Source organism: Limanda limanda, chromosome 19 (assembly GCF_963576545.1).
Source record: "Limanda limanda chromosome 19, fLimLim1.1, whole genome shotgun sequence".
Classification (NCBI taxonomy): domain Eukaryota; kingdom Metazoa; phylum Chordata; class Actinopteri; order Pleuronectiformes; family Pleuronectidae; genus Limanda; species Limanda limanda.
Window position 1 is genome coordinate 5,159,131 of NC_083654.1, and position 22,708 is coordinate 5,181,838.

Genomic DNA, 22,708 nt, shown 5'->3' on the forward strand with positions numbered 1-22,708 from the left:
ACAGTTTGTAATACTAATAGACAGTTATATAGCTGCCCCTCTTATTATAGGGGCAGCTATTCAATCCTTCATCTCAACGATCACAACATTAGATATTCTTGTTAAAACTTTCTCCCAGAAGGCTGCAGTAGTGATTGGGTCTGAGCAGTCGTGATGAGCAAATGAGCAATTTTACTGCACCACAGTGATCATCATCTCTCTGTAGAGTTTGAGTCAACAACATCAGAGCTGTAGAGAACACGACACAGCTACACGGGAGCTTGCATGTTCATGTTCAAATGTTAGTTTAAGCAAAACTTTCTGTCAATTTTCTGGCTCTGGGTCACATTCATTGATTAATTACACTGACATTATTGTCATATGCAGCTGGTGATTTGAATGTCAATGAATGTCCTTTGCCTCATCGTCTAGACTGGTTTCCTGCATTTAATTGCATCGTGTGCGGTTAAAAAAAAAGGTCTTAAAAGTCGTACATTTTAATTTCGAGGATATTGCATAAGCCCTCAGAGGACAGTGTTGTTAAATGTGGTATTAATGATGCTCTGGACATAGACCTTCTCTTTTAAATGTTTGCTGAAGGCTGATAAGACTTAATATTGCTACAGTTCTCTCAGTTGTATACGAAGAATCCATATCTCTCTGTAACTGGTCTAGCATGATGTGCCATGGCATAGGGAAATGTATTGCAGGTTGATGAATGAGTCCCATAGTGTAAAAGTAAGTTTTCACTACTCTATAAACTAAAATAACTACTCTCTCTGCTACCCAGTATTAATTTGTTATCTCTCTCATGCTGGCATCATGACTACATTCTTTGGGACGGGTATATTTCCAGTAGCAAGAGCAGCTTGTTCTTGGCGCCAGAGATTCATTAGTGTAACGTTGTAACATTGGGCAGTTTGTCAGGCACATCGAGAAAATCACACTGCAGAACTAATTTCTTTCCCCTCGTAGTACATGTAAGTTGCTGTTAGTGACAGAAGAGGCAATAGCTGGTTATTGAATCTCTTTCATTGTTTCCCTGGAGGACGAAACCTGATGTTTGGTCTCTTTCATGGTCAAAGGAGCCAAATACAAAACCTATTCCACTGGTTTGTACTCTCTGACGAGCTCATCTAAAGCCAAATCCCCCCCATTCCAGCTCTGCTGTCAAATGTCCCTTGTTCCAAGGAAAGCCAGTTCATTCTGCACACATCACTCGGCACCACTTTCTTCTTCTTTCTAAAGTGCAGATTATCTTCCAAAGGAAAATGTTTCGCTCCTCTATTCTCTGATGTCAATTCAGACAACACAACTCCAGCCCAGTGAGCCTTTAGTCCGGGGCTGATGAAACCACTCTGGCTCATTGCACAGTTGTCTTCTCTGGTCCTTTTCAGTACAGGACTCACAAAATCAGTTTTCAGAGTTTTAAACGGGTAACTCCAAGAACTCTTTTTAAAAGTTTCAATTCATTTCTGGAAATCATTTAAAGTGGCATCAGTAAGCTGGAAACAGCATGCTTGTGTCTGCCAACCCAGACAGTCTCTGATGGTTTATGCGAAGAGCCACAGGGAGGATAGAGGCACTAGATCTAAGAGTCTGACTGGACACAGCTCCTCTGAGATGTTTTATTTTCTACATGTGATTACAGGGATTTCTGGACAAATAGGCCAACTCTACTGGATCAAGGAACGTGCATTTTTGAACTAAAATAACACTTTTCTTCCATCAAAGTCCTGGTTTATAATGTTTTTAACATGTATGCCGCCTTATCTGTTTTTCTATCACCTTCTGCACTCAACAGTCAAGTTTACCTTTCCCAAAACCCCTTACCCCTGGAAAAGGAAATGGTCTGTATATGGTATTTAAATTGTGGTTTTCTAGTCCTGGTGACCACTTTCTCTGAGAAGGAAAGTAAATAACACACAAAGACAGAAGTCTGTACAAGAGTTTGCAACCAAAAGGACACAGTTAAGTTGAGATTTGCTGTTTGCTATGTTAAGAAATATTGGTGTTGTTCGCTTTAGCTAGGACAGGAAAGATAAATACAACCAGAATGGAGGCTACCTTATGCTAACTCTCAACATCTGTTAGCCGTGTTAATCTGCTCAGCTAACAGTGGTTTGTTTTGTGACCGATGGCAGTTTTGCACTGCTACGTGCTTTTTAGCTTACTGACAGAGTAGTAGTTCGGTAGGGCTGCAACTAACGACTATTCTGATAGTCGATTAGTCACCGATTATTGAAACGATTAATCGACTAATCGGATTATGAATGACACAAATTCTCAATTGCTCTTATTTAGCAAACAGCTTTTAAATTTAGCTTGAGGTTGTTCAAGGCATGTGATGACTGAAAATAAAGACAATAAAGATTGATACTTGTCTTTTATGTATAAATGTCTTTTAATAAACTTTGTTGCATATAAGGGTACAGTTGACACAAAAGCAAAGACAAATCAAGTTTTTGTCCATTTATAACCAAGGACAGGCAAAGTGCTAATAAAAAAAATTTATTTAAATTTAAGTTTCTCTTTTTACAGTGAACCAAGAACAGGCCAAGTGCTGGTACTAAAAATAAATTAAAAATCAAGTATCCATTTTTCGTGTTAACAAAAAAGGACAGGGAAAATAACATTAATAAAAACATCAACAAACGAAACTACAGTCTTCTTCGGACTAAATCGTTTTGATTAAAAAAGGACGTTTGTCAGGCAATAGGATAACATTTCGCTTTTAAACTCGTTAAAAAAAAGTTAAACCGTATTGTTGTAATGGATTCTAGAATCCTGCGCGCAGGTATAAACGTTTATATATAACATCTGACAGAGGCGAGTCCGCATCGTCTCCGTTACGATGTCACACGTGCCTCCTCCTCACATGCACGTGTCCTGCTGCCCTGGAGAGCAGGTCCTCTGTACAGATATAGCAGGTTGTTTTTTTCGGGCTGTTACGGGTGAAGTTCTCCCGAACTTTTAACTTCCTGGTGCGCGACTGCGCGCGGCAGCGGACGCCGACATTGGTCCATGTTTTATCGCTATTGCACATGCGCGACTTTCAGAGATAGGAAGGCAGCGAGATGGCTCACTCCTCAGGTACTTCCATCAGCACCTCCGGTAAAACGACGTTTAGTACCGGTGCGCCGCACGAGAAACACGCGCTATGACGTCACCAACGAATCATCGACGGGTAAATTCGTCGGCGACTATTTTTGTCATCAATTTTTGTCGACGACGTCGACTAATCGTTGCACCCCTATAGTTCGGTGATCAACATGTATGCTTGATAATTGGGTCATTAGCTACATTTCGAGTGTCAAAGGATCTGAATCATTGACTGTATATATAAAGATATGACATACATCTTAACCCCCGAAATAGCTAGCTGGAGTCATTGGTGATTTTTGCCTAGAATATAGTTGCATTTAATTTAAATAATTTAGTAAAGTAAAACTATATCAAAAGTGTACTTGGGAATAGCACTAGTTTAAATATTAATACTTACTTTCCACCAATGAGTATAAGTCATTTTTCAGTTTTCTTTATTATCAGAATTTAGCTACCAAAACAGCAACCGTTCAGGTCACAACCGTTTCATGTATTCTGTGGATGCTGTGTATTTTCCCCCACATTAAATGCTTTCCAATTATAACATTAGTTGGAACATGTTAATTGAAACACCAGCTACTGATCTATATGCTCTTTATTTTCACATCATAAGGAGAAAGAGAAGAGTGGCCAAGATTAAGCAGCCCTTGATCTTGCTTCCTTTCTACTTACTTAGGAAAGTCCTGTTAATTATGGGTGAGTCTTTGCCTCAGGTCACATTCACTAACTGAAGGCCGTATACTTCATCCTGAACAATTATAACTGCACAATGAACTGCACCACCAATCTAATGGGGTTCTTTCTAAAGGTAACATTCGGTGAAACGTTGAATACTCTCAGCATTCTGTTTTTCATTTTGAAATTGAAATGATAATATATAAAAAAACATATTTTAATAATTATAAAAATAAGAACACTGAAACTTTGCAAAGCTATGAATGCATGTTTCATTCTCGTCAGGGGCTGATCTCCCCTGAAGGTCTGATCCTAGAATTCCCCCCTCCTGATGGGTCATAGGACCAAACTCAAAATCAAAGTATTTGTTATGGTTAAGTCAGTTTTTCTCAAAGATGGTTTTCTGTTATTTAAGTTAGTTATCATCTGAGTGATGTAAGTTTGTGTTAATTTTTCCTGTAAATGTTGGTTCTTTCTCCTGAAACATCACAATTCATGAGACTTAATCATGATTTGTCGACCGTGTGTATTGGCGGTTTCTCGTCAATGCGGCTTCTTCTTCTACGTAGACAAATTACATCCTAACCCTAACCCTTTATCACAATGGGATATTGAGTGACGACTGATGAGATAAATATTTGTATCGGTCTGCTTTGAAATTAATTCCAACCACTATCCTTGTACGATCTTGCTGGCCGTTTTTTACCTCCCAGAATGTGAACTGTCTGTCAGTGACGGTTTGCTTGCAGTGCACCACAACCACCCATCCACACTAGGGATGTCACGAGAACCGATACCTACGATACCTTTCGATACTAACATAACAAAACGATGCCGATGCCCAAGTTTTTGAAGTACCGTAGGCACCGTCAGCTTCGATGCCAGCAGCTGTTAGCAACTTAGCATTAGCATCGGTGCTGCGCCAGTCGACGTTTACATTCTGAAAACCAAGACGGCAACTGCGGCTGCAGCGTTCGCCCCACCTCGACTTGTTTATTAAAAAGGCACAAAGAGTTGTGCATGTGAGTACTTTGCGTTTGACGCCGGGTTTACACCGGACACGGAAGCAACGCCGCCGCTCCGCGCTAATCCTTAGCGCGCCGGCACATGGTTGTTTACACCGGAAGCTGAAGCGGCGCATGGGAGTGGATGGGAGCCAGCTGTTATTTAAGGCTTGGTCATGCGCTTACGAGTCGCTTTGGCGTCGCTTCAGCGTCCGGTGTAAACCCGGCGTGAGGCAGTTGTATCATTTAATGCATAACGTGTCTCACAACAAAGCGTCACTCACATGCGACCGCAACTACCGTATAACCCTCAGTATATGCCCAGCGCAAGCACATTGAATTACCGTATATGACATTAACAACATCCAAATAATGCACTTTTTTTTTACCGTGGTATCGAAATTGGCATCGAGAATCGTGTTATTTTACTGGTATTGGCACCGACTACTGAATTTTTGGTATCGTGACACCCCTAATCAACACTCAAATTTCCCTGATAGAGTGACAGATTATTTCACACAGTTGAAGTTCTCAAGTTTCGACTCCTCTCAATAAACAGTTTCTGCAGCGACTGTAAATCACCACACTTGACATTCATCACTTCATCAAATTTCAATGCAGCCGCCCCCTCACGCCTCAGCCAACACGACACCAGTTTTGTTTTGGCCTCTACACGAATGGCACTGAGAGATAATAAAATTAAATGGGCTTAGCACATTCCCTGCAAGATTTATTCTCTCAGATTTTATTTGTAAAAGTGCTGTTAGCCAGAATAGTGTGAGACACACACACACAATATATATATTCTTGGTGTTAACATCTGCTTTGCACCTCAGACTTGTTTAGTAATGGTTGCATAACATGATGCGCTCTAGATTTCACTCCACATGTCTGAGCAAATTTACATTCTGTTTTGAACAGCTCATATTTCTGTTAATCAAATTCAATTATTTATTAATGGGGGAAATCTTGCATCTTGCCATCAGAACCCTCTGCTGTTGTGCTGTAGAACCAGTGGAAAACCTGATTATTTAAATCACACGGCTTATCTTCAGAAACAACATGGTCGGGCTGGTTGGTCTCATCAGCCTTTGCTGCCTTCTGTGCAGTGTGCTCTTTGACGGTGATGAAAGGGCAAAAATTATAGCTCATCCTGGCATATTGCGTTTTGGACCCTCTCTCCCACTTTCCTCCTCTCACTCTGCGTCTTGCCTTGCTCTTTTCTCCCATCCCGGTGCATGTTTATTCTTCTCCTCCAGCCTGCGTGTGTGTTTGTGTGACTGAGTGTGTGTCTGTGTGTGTACACTCTGGCCTTTTACTGGGGATTAACAGAAAGCCTTGTACATGTACTACATGTTCTCCTGAAACGTACGTCCTCCTTCCACTGCATCAAATCATTCAGCGTGAGATTTCAAGTCCCTCACAGAGTCTGTTATGTAATTATTTCTGCTCCTAATTATTCCTGTTTAACACTGGTTATTTGTGGGCATAGAAGGCAGTTGCCTTTCTACAATATGATGACTATTACTGTAACATATATATAGTTACATATATATATTAACATAATATACAATATCTTACCTCTACGAATTAATAACATTAAAGATTGGGTTGGTAATTTGTTTCTGAAACAGTTTCTATCTTATTTGTTGAAATGCTCTTGATCTCCCAATTGCCATTGCTGAGTAAAGTTGTTTAAAATAAAAGAAAGACAAAAAGCAAATCTATGTTGCTATCGCAGGACTGTAATAAACATGACCAATCATTTCATCCAGACCAAATGAAATCCTTGGCTGGCGTACCTCTCTGTTGTTTACTGACCTGCCTGACCGCCCTCTCACTGCACATGACCCGATTTATCAGACGGGGAAACAAATCCCGGTGAAAAAGAGACGATAGCTAGAAGTTAACAAGCGATTCACAGAAATCCACATTCATGTGTTTTAGTGCCGTAGCTTTGACAAGAGGGGGTGGGAAGAATCAGTTGCTTTTTTTTTTTTTTCAAGTGTAGCCTGCTTTGCTTGCTTTTCCAGGATTACGAATTCTAGCTTTTAGGGTTTCTTCCTCCAACTTGGTTGCACAAATCAGCTGAATTAATTATGCAACAACCTATAGATCTGCTCCTTTGTATTTTGTGATAAAAAAGTTAAAGATCTAATTTTAAACAGCCAGTAAAACTTCCCTCAGCCAACTCCATTTAAATTGTCATGCAGATAAACAGTGAAATCTCCTTACAGTTAAGCTGGTAGCTGAAAGGACATTGGCTGAGCTGCACAGCTGATGTGCATCTTTCCCTGACAGGCCTCCTTTGCTCAAATCTGGTTTGGCTTTAAAATTTACTATTAGTGAATAAATCCGCCCAAAGAGAGGAGCAAAATGAACAATAACTGACAATTTTCTGTTTTGTAGTCAACTTGTTTTTTTCTAATCCTGGCTTGATACAGTTTTCTTTTTGGATCGTAAAACAGCCTGACAACCCCAGGCACTAAACAGCGAAGCAACAAAGTACTTTTCAATTCTTTGTTTTTATTCACAATAACTCCTCCCTTACAAAAAAGCTACATTCACTGTTACTAAATTTAATAAACATACATACATACGTGTTCAATGTTTTATTTTTCACATGTGAGCAAAAGGTGAGGCTGTGTGAAGCTACATTTTCCTTTTTATAATGTTAAAGATAATCGAATGCTGAATACTGTCGGTTCCTTTAGATAACTGTTTAGGTGCCCCACCCTCAAATCTCGTTAGCGTCGTTAAAAGTAAAGAAATTGCATTAAACACAGTCCACGATGAGCAGTTCATCGTGATGTTCATTACATTTAAAGTGTTTGGAACCGTTCGCTCCTCATTCTCTAATGGAGAAGAAGAAGGTGGCATACTGGGGAAAATAACGCCGTTATCTCCCTGCGTGTATTGTAAGTAAGTCTCCATGTGCTTTCCAATTAGAACGTCTGCACCCGAGGGCCCTGTTGTGGGTAATTGTTTTTAAGGATTCGTTGATACCCTGTAGACTGGCAGCGTATTGCCGCAGCGTGTGTGCACACATTTTTCTATTTGCATTTATGAAAGCTGTTGACTACAGCTTGCAGATATAGGTACCTTTGTTACTGTACCAAAGCTGCTTTTTCTTTTTTCCACCTCCACAAAGGCAAAGCTTTCATATCTGTCCTGTGCTGCTGGGCATGCCGATGCTTGCTGGTGCTTGCTGCAGATAATTAAACTTCTACCATTACAGCGTGAGTTTATCCAGGTGTCTGACATTCAGAGGGATTGTGAGAGAAATTGCCTATTTGTGTTTCGCTTGTCACATGAAACCGTTGTGTCTCAGCACCTGTTTCGTATCTTTGTCAGGTAGCTGCATTGTGCCCCTTGCTTTTTTTTTGGTGACATGTAGTCAGAGCTGATTCTGTTGGACCAGGCTTTGTGATTATGTGATCTGTCAGGTACAAACACTCAGCTGTAGCCAGCGCCGATGGTTCAATGAACAAATCCAGTTTCTTTCTGCTGTGCGGTGTGTCGGTCTGTTTGCATTCACAGCGAATGCCGCTGGAAAGAATAGTTGGAGTTTGTTGGAGTCAGTGTAAGGTCAGCTGTCACACAAGTTGAGGAGGTTAGGTCGGTGAGAGTGTGCTCAGTGTTTCCCTTCAACAGGAAAGTGTAGAAACATTGTGGTGCTAAATGGTAAAAAACTGTAGTTGTTTATTTGTGTTGTAAACAAATGTACTTCAGTGGAGGTCTCCATATATGACAGTTTTATCAGAGACCTGTTTTTAACTCAGCTTGTGACATTTAATAATCGAGTTGAAGCTGAGCATAAATTCATTTTGACAAATCTCCTTTTGGAGTTCGAGCCTGAGCACCTCAACAGATACGCTACTTATTGAGAAGCTTTGTCTCATCTACAATACATGTGAGGATTAAACAGCTTTCATTTAAATTAGAAAAATATGTAGAAAATCCTTAAAGGACAGTCCTGCTTCTAGTTAATTTATCTGGTATTTTAAATTGAGTTCATTGTTCACCCTCAGAAGCAAAATATTGTAAGAGGCTTCTTCATTTTAAGAAGTGACACTGTTCTTTCCTGTCAGCTGTTGATATCTGCTCCTCCTTCACCTTTACAGTTACTCCCACAACTACCCTGTGTATTAATCACATAAAACACCTCAATGAGTGACAGTCCATTAACATGGCTCACCAAATTACTGCTTCATTGGGTTCAAATAATTGATGTGGTCCCATATTAACCGATCGAGTCCCAATAAGACATTGCCATGTAAACAGCATTTTTCTGATTATTTTAAACCTGAACACAGTCACAACACAACTAGCAATAATCGAATAAGAATGGACGTAATGACCTGAGTCAGAATATAAATGGAATATTCAATGAGCAACTCATGTGAACACCATAATTGAACTGTTTTATTTTGAATAAGGTCAATAGTCAGAATATTGGTGTCCATGTAAATGGGTCAGTGCATTTTCCTGATCCGGTGTATCTTATCGTGGATTTACACTCCTGACATATTTTTTTGATGTATTGTCACCTTGTCATTGCACAGAGCATCAAATGAATGAGCCAGCAAGGTTTCACAGGTACAAAACTGAACACTTGTGTTGTGAGGGACAACCTTAAAGCCAAGTTTTGTCTCATTATCTTGATCGGTCCATCTTTCCCATGGACATTTTGTCAAGCCTCTGTTATTCTGACAATGATGCTAGACACCTGCAGCAGATGAGGATTATAAAAGTAACACCAACTTCAAAGACATTGACAGCAGTCCGTCTTGCTCTGCTGACTCTTGTGAGCCAGACACAACTCCACCAGTATGTTGCAGAAGCAGCAGAGAGAAACGGCGCCGTGATCCCTGTGCTCCCTGTTCCTGATAAAAACAGCTCAGCAGAGCCAGAGAGGCGTCAGACTATGAGCAATAGGAATGCTTACTCAGGCTTTTCACATATATGAAAAGAGGAGGAGAGAGGAATGCATAAGTAGGAAAAAGAAAAAACTGGGAGTAATGTGACCCAGTTCTTTCCTCTTGGCACGTAGCTGCGAGCTGGTGATGCAGGCAGTTTTTCTATTTATGCTCATGGTTTCGAATTGATCTCGCTATGAGGCAAAGTGGTGCATCTCAGGGGAAGGCTCGCCTGTTAATACACATTGTTTATCACCATGCATACACACGCATAAGCTATTTTTCCTGACGCAGGAGACTGTACGGTACACTTTTTCTGCATGAAGACAAAAAGCTTTTGCTATGCTTGGGAGGATCTCCCATAGATTTTACACAATTCCATGATATAGGCTACAGTGCATATGGAGGATCGTTGATAAAACGTTTATTGTATCTTTTATCTTCTTATCTTTCCTTCTTCCTTCCACACAGACCTTTACTCAAGCACAAATTGACAACAATGTTGTAAATATTAGTCTGTCTTCATGTCTGGTTTTAGTTTTGGTGAACCCATACCTTTGACCAGCTGCCTTGTCAGTCCTCACCTTTGACTGGAGAGTCCAAGAGACCAAAATGGAGGAAGCTAACATAGCTTATTAACTGGATTGCACAATTCACTTTTATTTACCCTTGGTGTGTTGGTTGCTTGAAAGAGGAATGGTTTCTACACAGTAGTGAGTTAAGTCAATGGTACAAATACGTCTCTTGAGGAAAACGTGTGAACTTATTGTCTCGTTAAAAACTGAGATTCATCGGCCAACACCATGAGCTGCAAGATGAACTTGATCAAGGTTCAACTTTTTTGTCTGCTGATTTAAATGAATCAAGAGGCAGGAGTTGAGGCGTGTCTAAATTAAAGAAAAATTCATATTTTAGTCCCTTGAAAACTATCTCAAACTCATTTGTAGCTCAATCAACTTGACTTTACATTACAAGTACTTTAAGTTGTCTAGAGGTAAAACAAAATTAAGCATTAAACAACCTTATGCAGATTAATCATCAGTGAAATAAAGCCAAAATAATCCCATTCAACAAATATTTGCTTTTTTGCTTTTATACTACTGATAGGAAACCCCCAGTGTAGTTGCTGAGCTGAGAAATAGACTACCACTGTGATGTCAGTAGACAGCTGCCAACAATGGAGGCATAAAGAGAAGAGTGCCTCATTAAGAGCCACCTTGTTAAACTGATGCAATTACTGGGCTCAGTGCTCTCCAGCCACTGCATGGACTGATGACGGGAACATGGACAGTGGGAGGCTCGGTGTATAAAATCAGTCAGGGTTTTAGAGCTGTTGTCCACCTTTATTTTGAAAACCCAATACACATGTTCACTATCACCATAATTTTTCGTTGGAACACGTATCACATCCGTTGCCAGTATATAATATATACGCAATTTTAATTACCGTCTCTTACGTAAACATTATTTAGACCTTCATATCTGCACACACAATATTCTTTTTTTGCTTTAGCCCTCAGATGAGAGTTAAAAAAAAATGTTTGTGTCTTATCCAACCTCAACATCTAAATAACCTCAGACCCACTCTTTGAACCCAATGATCACCTCAAAGAGAGAGATTTTCTTTTATCTTCACATGTGCTTTCTTAGGTAGGTGATGGTTCTCTGTCAGTGCAGCCAGATGTACAGTTGTGAATTTTAAAGCAGTCTTAACTCATGCATAACCTCCACAAAAATTTTCTTTTTACACTTTTGTATGGACTAAACAAAAAGGTATGTGTTAATACATGAGTTTATTGATGCTGATAAGTGACTCTAAGAAGAGCCCCTTGTTTCCAGTCTTAATACTATGCTAAGCTAATCAAATGGTAAAAAAAATTATGTCCAGGTAGAGACTGACATTATTAAGTTGGAGGATAAGCAGATCAATATAGCGTGTTATTGATTCAATCTTTCATTGCCTAAAATTACCGAAATAATTTAATCTCTAAATCATGTTGAGCTTAATGTTTATATCGCCGTTGATGTGCAAAGGCCTTTAGAGCTAATAAACAAATCTCAGGCTCTGCTGCTTAAGTTTTGATCATTGATTTTCTGTGTCTACAAAGGGCAATACTAAATCAGTGGGCTGCCCCTGTGAACATTTCAGTTCCATAATATATTCTCAGACTCCTTCCAACATACCCGCCGTACTTCTGGCACACACACAGACTGAACATATGAACTCACAATGAAAGAACCAACAAATAAATCAATTGAAACGTGCTGTATTTGTCGATATGCATTGATCATTCAGTGCGACAGTCACATCGCCAAGGTTAAAGGTTCCGTTGCCACAGAGGGCATCCATGCAGACATCGGTCACAGCTGTCTGAGCTTTGGATGGAGTCTTTAAATTTTTCACTTTACTAAAGGGAATGTCCTTCCTCAGCCTCGTTCACAAATGTCACCTGTCATATTCAACTCACTGGATTAGACTTGATATTTGGGGGATATGATAGATATTACAAAGTACACAACAGGGGGGGAAACTGGTGTTTGCGTTGCTCTGGCTGAGTGAAGAGACGGAAAAAACCCCAGAGCAAAATCTCATCTCCAATATTTTATGAGCAGGGACACACGGAGCTTTTGAATAAAAAATCAGTTTTGGATCTGGTCCCAAAAATAGTTCCTTTTAAAAAAGGCTAAAATTTCAGTTTTCTGACCTTTCTCATAGACTCAGCCATTTGTTCGCTGTTTACTGTCAAATGGACTGTCATGTGGATCCAGCCTAAATGTGTTTAACTGTAGTTCCTCCCTGCCAAGCAGTACAATGTAGGGAGACAGATCCATTTGTTTTTTTTGTTTTTTTTCTTCCATGCACTGTTTGAACCAGCTGCAGGGTCCAGCGCTCTGGGTCCAAATCCGTCTCAAGCTTCTGTGAAAAGATTGGCACAGGCACGTCAAAGCGGCTGCTGTCTGTAAGCAGACAGAGAAAAGGGGAAAGTTATGAAAGGACGCCTGGGGGCTGTAATCCGATTCTCCTGCCTGCGGCGGAGCCAGAGATGGAGGTGGTTTGATGCAGGCATGGGTGACTGGGGAGATATAAGTGACATTGACATTGCATCATGGATCACACCTTTTGTCAGACTTGCTTAGGGACGACAGTGAGCAAGGTCTGTTGTCTACAGTCTAATGCAACACGGTGAAGCAAATTATCCTCATTTACCATTATTTAATGTGAATTAACTTTAGTTTGAACACAAAAACTGTTACTCTTGGGCTGGCAGCCAACACACAATTAATTACTTTCAGTTGTGGGGAGAGTGTTTCTAAAGTGCATCAATCCATAATACAAATCAATTCAATAAAGTTCCAGCCTTTAGTGTCAATAAAACCACAAGAGTTAAAGCTCCAGGTGCAAAAAATATAACCATCAAAGTTACATTAAACAGTCTTTAATTTATTCCTTAATGAGCCACATGTTGCAACAATAAACAATTAGAGATTAGAAGCCATGAGGATTAAAGAAGATAGTTTAAGGTTAGGGTTCTTTGGACTCTTCTGTTCCCAGAGGCATTAAGGAGCATTTGGGCACTTTTCAGCTCATTGTTTTGCTTTTTATCTTTTCGGCTCACTCAGGCAGATGTTTTCAAAAAACGAAAAGCTTGGACCAAACCACCCGTGTATTGTAGTGTGGTGTAGACAGGCAGACAGAGTAGTCTTCCAGTTTGTGGGAGACTAATATTACCGTCAGGAAGTGGTGGAGACTAAAAGCAGAGTTAAACGGTCGAGGAAATGCAGGACTTACTAAGTGGCAGATTTTAAATGGTGTTCTCTTTGTGCTGGATACTCAATCAACCACAGTGTGCCAACATATCCATTATAACAATTTCACAAAATGAATTTGCCAATTTTGTGTTGCTGCTTTAAATTTGCCCAGTGAATCCAAACAGTGGCACAAATCCAAAAAAAGAAAAGAATCAGATGCCAGTGACACAAAGTAATGCATTTTTGTATTGCAGTCTTAATAGGTTTATTGTGTCATTTATTGTTTTAATAGAAGGGCAGGTCACTGGAGCAATTGTCATATCTGAATGACTATCTTTTATATTCTTGTGGGTGCCAATAGTGCCTCCAGTTTAGATAAAAAACTAAAGACAACTACATATTCTTAACATGTTCAGATAAATCTTTCATCAATTTGGTTTATATATGGTTCTCTAAGTGTAGTGAAACCAGCCCCCTCTGACTCAGTGATACAGTGTTATCTCCCAAACACATAAAACATCTCCCCAATGTGCATCCTGCTTGAAGTTATTCACGTAGTCAATGTGAGAGCACTTGACTTGTTGTCACGCTGTCAGGCAACTCTGCGTTCCTCACTTCATTGGGAAAATGCTGAAAGTCAAACAGATTTCAAAAAACGTATCAAAGCAAAACAGACACGTCCCTCGTAAAAACCGTCGCCATCACCGCTTCAGTGCGTGTACTCTCATCCCCCCTCTGTTTGTCAGTAGTCGGAGTGAGGTAATATAATGAGGGGCAGGGGAAGATAATGTCTGTATAAAAACAATCGTTAAACTGCTCCGCTTATCAGCCTGCTGCATATGGAGCAGTGGAAAACACAGGGGACGGCAGTGTACATATCCAATCTTCTGCATTTGACACATCTGCTGTAATGATATTGGGAAAGTGGAGCCGTATGAAGCAGGTCACCAGTGTTGCAGAACACTATTGCCCCTGCCCTTGTCAGACTTTAACAGTAAAGAGCCCTGTCTGATGCAGGGATAGTATTATTGTAACTAACTGACTAACGTGGATGGAAAACGATTGAGGATAGTGTGATGACACCACATTGATCTGGGTCCTGGTCAGTTATTCAGATCTTTAGACCTTTATAAGTCCACCTCCTTTATTGTTAGAAACTGTACAAGAATCCTACAAGTTGGGTTCATTATTTAGATCATTACCTCTCTCGTCTGTCTTTTGTGCTCCGTTTCCTCCTCTTTCACACTTAATTTGCTCCATTTGCCTTTTTTACTTCTTCTCTCCCTCGGCCTGTCTCCCTCCTGATGTAAGCAGAGCTGTCAGAAGCAGTTGAAGTCTTTTTAAGGGGGGCTTCCTTCTCTCCTTCTTTTTCTCTCCTTCCCCACCAGTTTCAGATTGCGATGACAAGTTGGATAGAGTTCTCGCTGTTGCTGCTTTATCAGCAGGGATAGTTACTCCGCATCACAAGATTTAAACTGTGGCCCGGCCATTTCTCTTTAAGCTCTGTCCCCATCTCAGCCCCTCTGATGGCTCCCCTGGGCGACGTTAGCACCTCATAAAAATGCATCTCGCCTTGGTGCAGATGCAGTTTCCTGACTTGTTATTGAGTCATTTTATATCACTTATGTATTTCTAACGATGTGTTGTAGCAGGGTAACTGCAGGCTGTTTGTTCACAGGCAGGCCCCCCCCTAAATGCAATCATACTCCCATAATACATGGAGACAATCACGTCTCAAAAATAATGAGCGCAACATCTGTGATTGTAATGTGACACATTATTACCTTTTGCACCCTCATAACTGATGATTTCTGCTGAACAGATTTTGGTTTGATTTCCAGAAGCAGATGGAGTGAGCTCATAATCAGAGATTTCACAAATAGACCAGTTGATTTGGAGCCCATCTTCTTTCATCTTGAGGTCCATGTAGTTGCTCGAACTCCAGCCGGTGATTGTCAGACCCGCCCTGCCTCTTGTGCCACGGGCAGCAGCTTGATTTAAAGTGCTCCCTCAGTGTGAAGGGGCAGCCTAGCTCCTGGCTCCGTTCCTGGATCTGTCCACTACAGCATTTGTGTATTTTGTAAGGTCATCTGTCAATGAAAAATATCACCCAGTGTTCCTCTTGAGCACTTAAAAACGCCACTGTTTGCAACTTTTCTTTTTATGATGTGCCGGTTAAAATGGATTAAAATGAGAAAAAACCTGCAGGAGGCCCTGTTTGAAGCTGTGCAGTTTAACAGCATGTGACAGCAGCAGAAATCTAATAAGAATGAATCACATGTGAAGGCCGTTTTGGAGCTGACTTGAGTGTGGTGGATTCGTTTGGAGTGTTGGTGGGCGGTTGGATTAATAGACGAGGACTGCGATTGGATGTAATGATGCGAAGCAGATAGGAGGAACGGAGGAACTCATCCCCTACACCCCGACAAAAAAAGAAAGTATAAACCGACTATATGAATCTCACCTGTAGTGACTCGTGCAGTGTCGCCAACAAGCCAAGGTGATCGGAGCAGCCTCACCGGCGGTGGCACATGTGGGGGATAGTTTTCTCCTCATAGTCACCGAAGAAATCATCTTAAATCTCTTATCTCACCTCTTGCTCTTGCAGCTCAGCCTCACATTAAACTCTGCCCGCTGCGCCTCGATCTCCAAACTCTGAAAATTAAAGCTTCTCATTAGTTAATGTGGCGGTTCAGAGCTGTGCCACTATAACACAAACACGGCCGTTTCCCTCCCACACACACACCGCACCGCACCACAAGGTCCCCAGGGGTCCACGCCAACTGTCTCGTCACCGAGCCTCTCCACTGATATTAGCTGACATCTGACCTTTAATGAACTCACAACCAAGGGGCCCCACTGTTGCGGGAGGTTAGCGAGGGTGTCTGGCAGCCGAGTGGCCTAATGAGAGGGCCGCTCTCTGTAGAGCTGGTGTCAGACCTCCACAATAACCATACAAACCCCCTGCACACCTCATTAGCATCATGCTAATAAGCTGCTCTGCAGAGGATGTCATGGTGAAGCAGGAGTGGAAAGAGGGATGGCATGTTTACAGCCACACCAACGAGACACTTCTTCAGACACTTACGGTTGTTACGGTTTCATCATGAATCCACCCGAGCGATTTGTTTGCAGCAACAAGCAAAATTCATTCCATTCACACAACGTTTCAAAATGTCTCTTCAGTGCGCACGTTTATTATGGATGGATGAGTTAGTCCCCGTTGATAGAGGTGCAGGCACTTTTCAGTTAGTATTAAAAATTAACAACTATTAAACACTGGAACCAAAAGCTAGTTTAGATACTTACTGTTATTAATTTTTGATCAGATGAGAATAACCATTTTTGATCATTTTCATACTTTTTCGATGATGAAGTACATGAGTCAAAAGCGCACAGTCTTTTTTATGTAGCTAACTAGTATGTACTTCTACTGGGTCTAACTAGCTGTTTGGTATATGGTCATTAGCTTATTTATCCAAGATGTTTTAAATTAATGAAAATCTAACGAATTGTGGACTGAGATCTTCAGACCAAGTCACACGTAGTGCAACTGTACAAGTTAAAGGCAGCTATGTTGTTCTTATATCCTGTTAATGGAATAGTTTGATATTTTTGGGAAATACAGTTATTCTCTTTCTTGCTAACAATAGGTGGAGAAGATTGATATCACTCCCCTGTCTTAACTCAAATCAGGTTTTTGTACTAATTAGTGGATTATAGTTGTACTGGGAGGTAAATCAAATTATGTTCGCATATTTCCTCAAATTGATTTTGCAGTACACCCTAAAGGATTTAGCTATGTGGTTTAGTTATCATTGTCTTTTCACCTCTGCCAAGGAATTTATGTTTTCATCCGCATTTGTATTTATTTAGCAGGGTTACCATGACATTTGGTGGAAGAATGTAATATGTGGGTCAGGAAATTAACCAATTCAGTTTGACTTTCTTAAACAATGTAAGAGGGAATTTGTCCACATTTTCATTGATTTCTCAGAGAATAATTCATGGATCTTGATTGGTGAAAAAAATCAGGCATGATAAGTGGACTGATATTACTGATATTTATGAGTGTGGGAATTGCTGCAGATCCCAAAAGAGATCAGGATTTAGAGGAATGTTAAATGTGGTTTCATAACGAGGACTTACACTCTCTCTGAGTGCCATTATACTTTGGTTGTGGTTTCATTGCATGCTGTACCAAAGTAACAAATACATGATGCATCAGTTTTACATGGAAAATCGATGTTAATGATATAAATTCTGTTTTGCAGCAGTGGAGTAAAGGAGTCACACAAATTGAAAGTTAAAAATGTACATTAAATCCCCCTTTGTTGTCTTTGTAGGGGCCAGAAACGGAAGCACGATGAAGGCAAGGAAGTGGAGGAGAGTAAACAGTTTGCTGACGAGTCCTCCAAAGACTCCAACGAGGAAGAGGAAGGCAGCAGCTCTGAGGCGGATGAGATGGCCGCCGCACTGGACGCGGAGCTCAATGACTTTATGTGACCGGGAACATGAATGGACAAAAAAAGAAAGAAAGAAAGACCCAGTCCTCCCTACGAGTGGTACCTAAAAATTTATTTTTCTGCTTTGGATTCATGTCCACTTAGGATGTACGAGCCATGAATGTGCGCTGTCATGAAAACGAATGTCCTGTACAGAAATGACATGTTGCTGTGTAAATAAGTCGATTAGTTGGTTTTCTGTTTTTGTAGCATTGATATACAGCCACTTTGGCATGAAACACTTTGATGTTAACATTTTATTGTAAGATAACAAACTGTAGGAGACATAGAATTTGATACTTCCTCTGTTTTACCGTTTTCTATTTCGAGTTTTTATATTCATGAGAACGAGATTATGAATTGTACCTTTGCTGGTTGTTCATGCCAAAGAGTTTGGAATAGGTTTGCCACGGCGTGCAGCTAATCATTTTACAGTTGTTATTTTTCTTTTGTCCTCCTCAACAGTTTGCTCGGGTCGTAAATGCCACCAGTGGATCCAAACATGTGAATTTGTTCTCTTCCTCCTCAGTGTGCATTTGTTGACATGGTGGTAAAGGAAATTTCTCTTTTTGTCATAACCAGAACTTTGAGAGATTATCACTGTAAAACCAAATTCAGCTCAACTCCCACTATCATACAGTCCAGACTGATATGCCCACCATGTCTCTGATTATTGTTCAAAAATCAATACATTTTCTAATAATTTTCTCACTTTTAGTGTTGTATAACTATGCATTTTGGGTTTTTTTTTATTTCGCCCCGGGTTAAAATTAAGCTAAGCAAATGGACAGATGATTTTGACGTATAACGTTTCTCTAACAGTTCACAGGACATAATACAAGTAGCACTTGTTTTGGGCTTTCTGTCATTTTTGGCCTCAAACTGGTCCAGATCTCTGATGAAGTCACTGAAAACAGCCTCACTTAGAAAATCCACCCTAATCTGTTTATCACTCTGTTTGCTCAGCGTCCAGGCCAGTGTTTATCTCAACATGATTCTTTTTTGTAAGTTGAAGAGGATCCAAGGACATTTCTCACCAGAGTCACTCCCTGTCAGTTTGGTTAAAAGACGCTAAACACAGTCAGAAGTTTTTTATAAAAAACAATTCATCAGCCGAAAGTATATCCATTCTAAGTTTTATCCAGAACACTGATCCTAGAAAGATGTACTTCTAGAATTACATACATGTCATTATTAAATGATAACACCTCCAACTAAATTCCAGTCACCTCTGCTGTGTAGAAATTTCAAAAATGTCTTCAAAAACCTAAATTGCCCATATAGCTACATAGCACCGGAGGTTAGTGACAATACAGTTTATTATTTGTAATTTAGCCAAAACAAAATCGTTAAATATGCACTTGATACAATTTCTTTCTCCCGTTTGCCTTTTTTTAAATTGTTTACATCAGGAAGTTATAAAGTAAAATTTGAGAAGAGAGCAGGACTCACCAGCATATCATCCCTTTGGTGTCTTATCCAATCACAGACCGCCTAAGCGTGACTGCACTTTCCCGTCATCACACGTTACAGGATTTGTGGGTGGAGACCAACAACTTCCAATACATGTCATTTTAGAGAACTAATTGTAATATCATCCAGTGTAAACCATATGTTGTACCAGGATGTGCTCACTCTCACGTTAATGTTTATGGCATCTATCTGGAGTCAGACCCACAGCACTGAGACCGTGTGGATCTGTGTCCGCTACAAGTTTTACTCTTTATTTCTTTTCACTTTCTCTCCCTGACAAGCTGTCTTTGTTGATGTGTTTTTTTGATGAGTTTTGATCCAAACAACTGACATGTAACCTATTTGTAAATTTCCTACTTGACCCCCGAGAAAGAAAAAAGATACTTTCATTAAATAAAGATGTTTCTAAGTAACAACGGATGACACAGGGTTTTTGTTTGTTTTTTTTATCCTAAAGAGGAAAATGTAGTTGTAATATTTTCAATTTCCTGAACAAAATCACTTAACATATTAAAGAAAGCGTCAATTTGCCTTTCGCTGCCTCTTTGCTGGGTATTAAGAATCGTAATGTGTATTTCGCTATGAGACTCTTACCAGGAAAACGTTATACTCAGTTAATGGATTCTGTGTCATGAAAACCACACCAGAACCATTAGGCCCTGTTCCATCTTGTCGCTTGCTTTGATACATGTGTAGAAAATGTGTTGCAACATAGTTAAAAAAAAACTCCTTTCTTCCCCTTGTTATTACAGAGACGAGCAAGCTCATTACAGTGGAGAGCACGAATCAACAGTTTGCAATTTTAGATGCAGGAGGAAAAAGAAGGGAGACAATAATGATCATTTGTCGGAGGTGAAATCGTGGTGTTTTCCTCAACTGCCTCTCCGTCAGGGATGAATAAAATGGCACTCTGTGTATAACCACAGCCTCATGAAGCCGTCAGATGGGTCTAAACTGTTGTGGGCACTGCGATACCTGGGGCGTCTGGGAAAGAAAGACGTCTGCCACATTACACCATCAATCCTGTCGTTCTGTCCAAGTCTTGGCTCTTCAGATGTGATGCTGATCGCGGCGAGATGAAGTTCATTAAAAGCATGTCTCCTGTGGCTCTGTTGTGATGCTCTCTGCGTTTCCTTCCAGGAATGAGCCGCTGCCTTGAAAGCCAAAGCAAACAGCAATAAATGCTAAGTTGTTTGTCTTTGAGGCTTTTAAAGTTCAAGCCTGAGCCTGAGCTCTTGATGTGGGACGTATTCAGGTTCAGAGCTCTCTACCATATCGTACAGACTCTGCTTTTTACTGTGGGTTTATTCAACATTTGATTGCAGATAAATGTGGTTTGTTGATGATCGACAACAACAGTGACCCTGATGTAAATCAGAGGAAGAAGTGACTCCATTTACAAAACAGATTTACAGTGTTACGTCCATGTGGAATCACATGAAGCGCCTGGTTGAAGAAATGAGCTGAAACAAAACACAAAGCTCAAAATGAGGTTTGTGTTCCTGCCTGGTGGGAGGCCCATGTGATTATGTTCATAGCAATATAAACCTTTATGAGCACCAATGGAGGCTGCGTGGTGATGAACAGTGATGAACAAGGAAAGAGACACAGCACCTGTAGAGGTTTCTATAGGCTCCCTAACATACAGAGCAGTATTTAGAGGAATTTGGGCTTGTTATATATCCCCAGGTCATTTTATTTTTTAAATTCGTTGTTAATTATGAGTTCAAGGTAAGGATATAAATTACGTATGACACCATATTCAGTCAGCTGGATATGATACGTGTTTGGTTCAGCTGATTTTGATATTGTGTTATGTGGTGGATTTAGTTGTTTGGTGGACTAAACATCAGCCACACCATTAAAACCTGTTTGATTGGTTCCCACCAAATGTGCCAGACATACGACTGACGGATTGGACAAATGGCACAATTACACAACCTTTACCTTTCTGTTGCGCATTTATAAAATCAGCCTTGAATATAGATTTTCTATTTTATTGCGCCGCTACATCCTTGTCCTTCTGTGTTAACTTTAAAATACATCTATGATGGATCAATAAAGGTAATCCTTATCTGTATCATCAACCTACATCTCAGAGGAGCAAAAACTCTACAGTTCTTCATTCAAATGTCGGCACTTTCAAGATGTTTCACCCTTCAGTCAGCGAGGAGAATTAGCATGACAACGTTTAAAAAGATAAACGTGATGGTTTGTTAGATTTGCTTCATCTTCATAAGAACATTTTATGATTGGGTCAATATAGTTTAAATATGCAGTATTTCCCAGGATTTCACAATTCCTTTCTAATGTCTTCATGGATGAAAAGCGTGAGACTTGTGGAACGGCGAGTGAATTGACCTTTAGTTCGGACCAGCCTACACACCTCCTGCTGTTAAGAAAAGCCTTAAATGGGGACTTGTCTTCTTGTCCTTATGATTGTATGACAAGAAAAATACTGTCCCCACTGCTGAGTGACAGCTGCTCCCACTGGCCCCTTTCGAAGGACACACTTTCATATCTCACATCTTGTGCTCGGCCCGATTGTCTTCTTTTGTCTCTGTTCTGAACGTTTCGTGTCTTGGACGTGATTGATGAGCCATTAACCAATGAGAAGCTGGTGTTCTGATTGCCACTTGAGATCCGTGCTCTTTTCTACCTGTAAAGTCACTGCGAGTGCTCAGGGTTGATGGCTTCAAACTGAGTGTGGGTCTGCACAGAGGAGATGGAAGGAGAGCACCAGGGTTGTTGAATGTTCTCTTTCTTTGACCTAATCAACAGAGAGCGTTAGCCGTTTACATGACCTACTGGAATCGTCAGCTGTGTTATGTTAACTGTAATGCTGCAGTACTCTTCGTCCTGGAGAAGTGAAGGTGCAAATGGAGATACAACTACCACTACTAAAATCAGATAGGCCTGAAGATTACGATTTATAACAGGTAAGGATTTTCATATTTAAAAAATGTATGCAATTATCATACTGTCTTGAAGATATATCTGATTTAATCAGTTCCTGGCAAATATATTATAAGCCTCCACCAGGAGGGGGCTAAAGTGCTCCTGGAAGCTGCCATTAATCCACAATAGAAAAAGATGATCGGCATGACGGCTCCCATAAGTGAAGCCAAATCATCTGGATTGCCCCCTGGTGGCTGGTTGCAGTAAAGATCATAAATTCTGCCCTCTCTATGTTATTTTATTGGATGAGGTCAGGACAAATGTTTTCTGTCGCTTTATTACCCTGATGTTTTGATCAGTTTAATTGTTTTTTGATGCTTATAAACAAAACGTGAACCGT

The 22,708-nt window shown here is 40.4% G+C and overlaps 1 protein-coding gene across 1 annotated transcript in view; it reads left to right on the forward strand.

Annotated features, from left to right (window-relative positions):
- ctdp1 (CTD (carboxy-terminal domain, RNA polymerase II, polypeptide A) phosphatase, subunit 1) overlaps positions 1-19,830 on the forward strand; it is a 64,488-nt gene extending 44,658 nt beyond the window's left edge. The window contains exon 13 of the mRNA XM_061093263.1: positions 17,779-19,830. Within this exon, the coding sequence (XP_060949246.1) occupies positions 17,779-17,938 (160 nt within the window). The 3' untranslated portion in view covers positions 17,939-19,830. The remainder of the gene's footprint in view (positions 1-17,778) is intronic.
- The last annotated feature ends 2,878 nt before the right edge of the window (positions 19,831-22,708 follow it).